The sequence below is a fragment of the Calidris pugnax genome, unplaced genomic scaffold (assembly GCF_001431845.1).
Source record: "Calidris pugnax isolate Ruff unplaced genomic scaffold, ASM143184v1 scaffold127, whole genome shotgun sequence".
Lineage (NCBI taxonomy): Eukaryota > Metazoa > Chordata > Aves > Charadriiformes > Scolopacidae > Calidris > Calidris pugnax.
Window position 1 is genome coordinate 874,872 of NW_015090883.1, and position 2,134 is coordinate 877,005.

The following is a 2,134-nucleotide window of genomic DNA, read 5'->3' on the forward strand; positions in this document are numbered from 1 at the left end:
TCCTGGGTTTCTTTTGTCCCCAGCCTGGTGTAACACCTCTCCCAGGGAAGGGTTATCACCATCCTCTGTAACGTTTCTAAACAAGCAGCTGCTGTGGGAAGGGAAACATTTCAGCCCCCCCTTGGATTTCTGATTCAGGCTATTGCGCGTCGCGTGGCGAGCACGCAGCGAGTTACAGAGATGCTCCAGCTCTGGACATGGACATCTGAATAGCATCTGTTCCTTTACGGGCAGCTTTTAAACACTGTTAAGAGCTGTTGGTCCCATCCGTTCAATTAATTTGTGTGTGTGGTGTGTCCCATTATTTATTTTTTTTTTTTTTCTTTTTTGTCTCTTGAACAGTCGTACAAAGAAATTGTCAACTCTCATCCCAATCACCCGGTGCCGTGATGGGTGCTAAAAAGCATCTCTCACTTTGAGGGCACCTCTCCCAGGGAAGGGTGGAATGGGCGGTGGGGTTATCACCATCCTCTGTAACGTTTCTAAACAAGCAGCTGCTGTGGGAAGGGAAACATTTCAGCCCCCCCTTGGATTTCTGATTCAGGCTATTGCGCGTCGCGTGGCGAACATGCAGCGAGTTACAGAGATGCTCCAGCTCTGGACACAGACATCTGAGTAGCATCTGTTCCTTTATGGGCAATTTTTTAAGCACTGTTAAGATATTGTTCAGCATTGATGAGGTCCCCTTTCAGCCCTCTCTTCTCCAGGCTGAACAGCCCCAGGTCTCTCAGCCTATCCTCAGCAGAGAGATGCTCCAGCCCCTGACGGGCAGTTTCTAAGCACTGTTAAGAGCTGTTGGTCCCATCCGTTCAATTAATTTGTGCGTGTGGTGTGTCCCATTATTTTTTTTTTTATTTTTTTTTTTTCCTTTTTTGTCTCTTGAACAGTCGTACAAAGAAATTGTCAACTCTCATCCCAATCACCCGGCCTATCCTCAGCAGAGAGATGCTCCAGCCCCTGAGCATCTTCATAGACTCCGCTGGGCTCTCTCCAGTAGTTCCCTGTCCTTCTTGAACTGGGGAGCCCAGAACTGGACACAAATCCACGTAGCATTTTTATTAGTGTAAAAAATGGAGAGCATGTTTCTAGTCAAATACCAGGTCCAATTCCAATCTTAAAATTTGATCAGGAACAAAAAAAACAGCTTTTCACCAGACTGAACCGTGATGGGTGCTAAAAAGCATCTCTCACTTTGAGGGCACCTCTCCCAGGGAAGGGTGGAATGGGCGGTGGGGTTATCACCATCCTCTGTAACGTTTCTAAACAAGCAGCTGCTGTGGGAAGGGAAACATTTCAGCCCCCCCTTGGATTTCTGATTCAGGCTATTGCGCGTCGCGTGGCGAGCACGCAGCGAGTTACAGAGATGCTCCAGCTCTGGACATGGACATCTGAATAGCATCTGTTCCTTTACGGGCAGCTTTTAAACACTGTTAAGAGCTGTTGGTCCCATCCGTTCAATTAATTTGTGTGTGTGGTGTGTCCCATTATTTATTTTTTTTTTTTTTCTTTTTTGTCTCTTGAACAGTCGTACAAAGAAATTGTCAACTCTCATCCCAATCACCCGGTGAACTGGCACAAAAACTACGCCATCGCCTGCGAGAGGATGTTGCGTCTCCGTCGGGGGGACGTGGACCCCGAAGCCCTGCTCTCCGACACCGTGAAGCATTTCCTCCTCTACGCCGAGAAGGCGGAGGACGATCCCCAGCAGCAGGACATCCTGGAGGCGGTGAAGCACCTGAAGAAGGAGCTGCGGGGGCTGAGGAAAACGAGAGCAGATGCCAGGAGGGGAGCTGGGTAGCCCCCCGGTCCTGCTGAAGTTGCTGAAATTCTGAAGCTGTGACTTAAAATTAGTCCTTGACAATGTGAGGACGGTTTTAAAAGGGCCGCGGAGAGGAAATCAAGCGTGATTGCCTCCGCAGGAACGGGCTGTTGTTTGGGCTTCGATTGCACTGTGCCAAATGAACTGTTTGGGTTGGTTTTGGGGTGGGGGCAGGGGGAGGGAAGAAGCTCATCGCTAAATAAAATCCTGGGTTTTCAAAAGGAGAGTTTTCTTTTAAAAGAAACCTGTGAATCTTCTCTCTTGCTTATTCCCCATGCTGTGTGCATTTGTGTATAGGCACTTCAGCTGGGTGCC

At 48.7% G+C, this 2,134-nt stretch overlaps 1 protein-coding gene across 1 annotated transcript in view; it reads left to right on the plus strand.

Moving 5' to 3' along the window:
• TMEM260 (transmembrane protein 260) overlaps nt 1-1,798 on the plus strand; it is a 60,533-nt gene extending 58,735 nt beyond the window's left edge. Inside the window, exon 16 of the mRNA XM_014947001.1 lies at nt 1,526-1,798. Coding sequence (XP_014802487.1) covers nt 1,526-1,798 — 273 coding nt within the window. The remainder of the gene's footprint in view (nt 1-1,525) is intronic.
• The last annotated feature ends 336 nt before the right edge of the window (nt 1,799-2,134 follow it).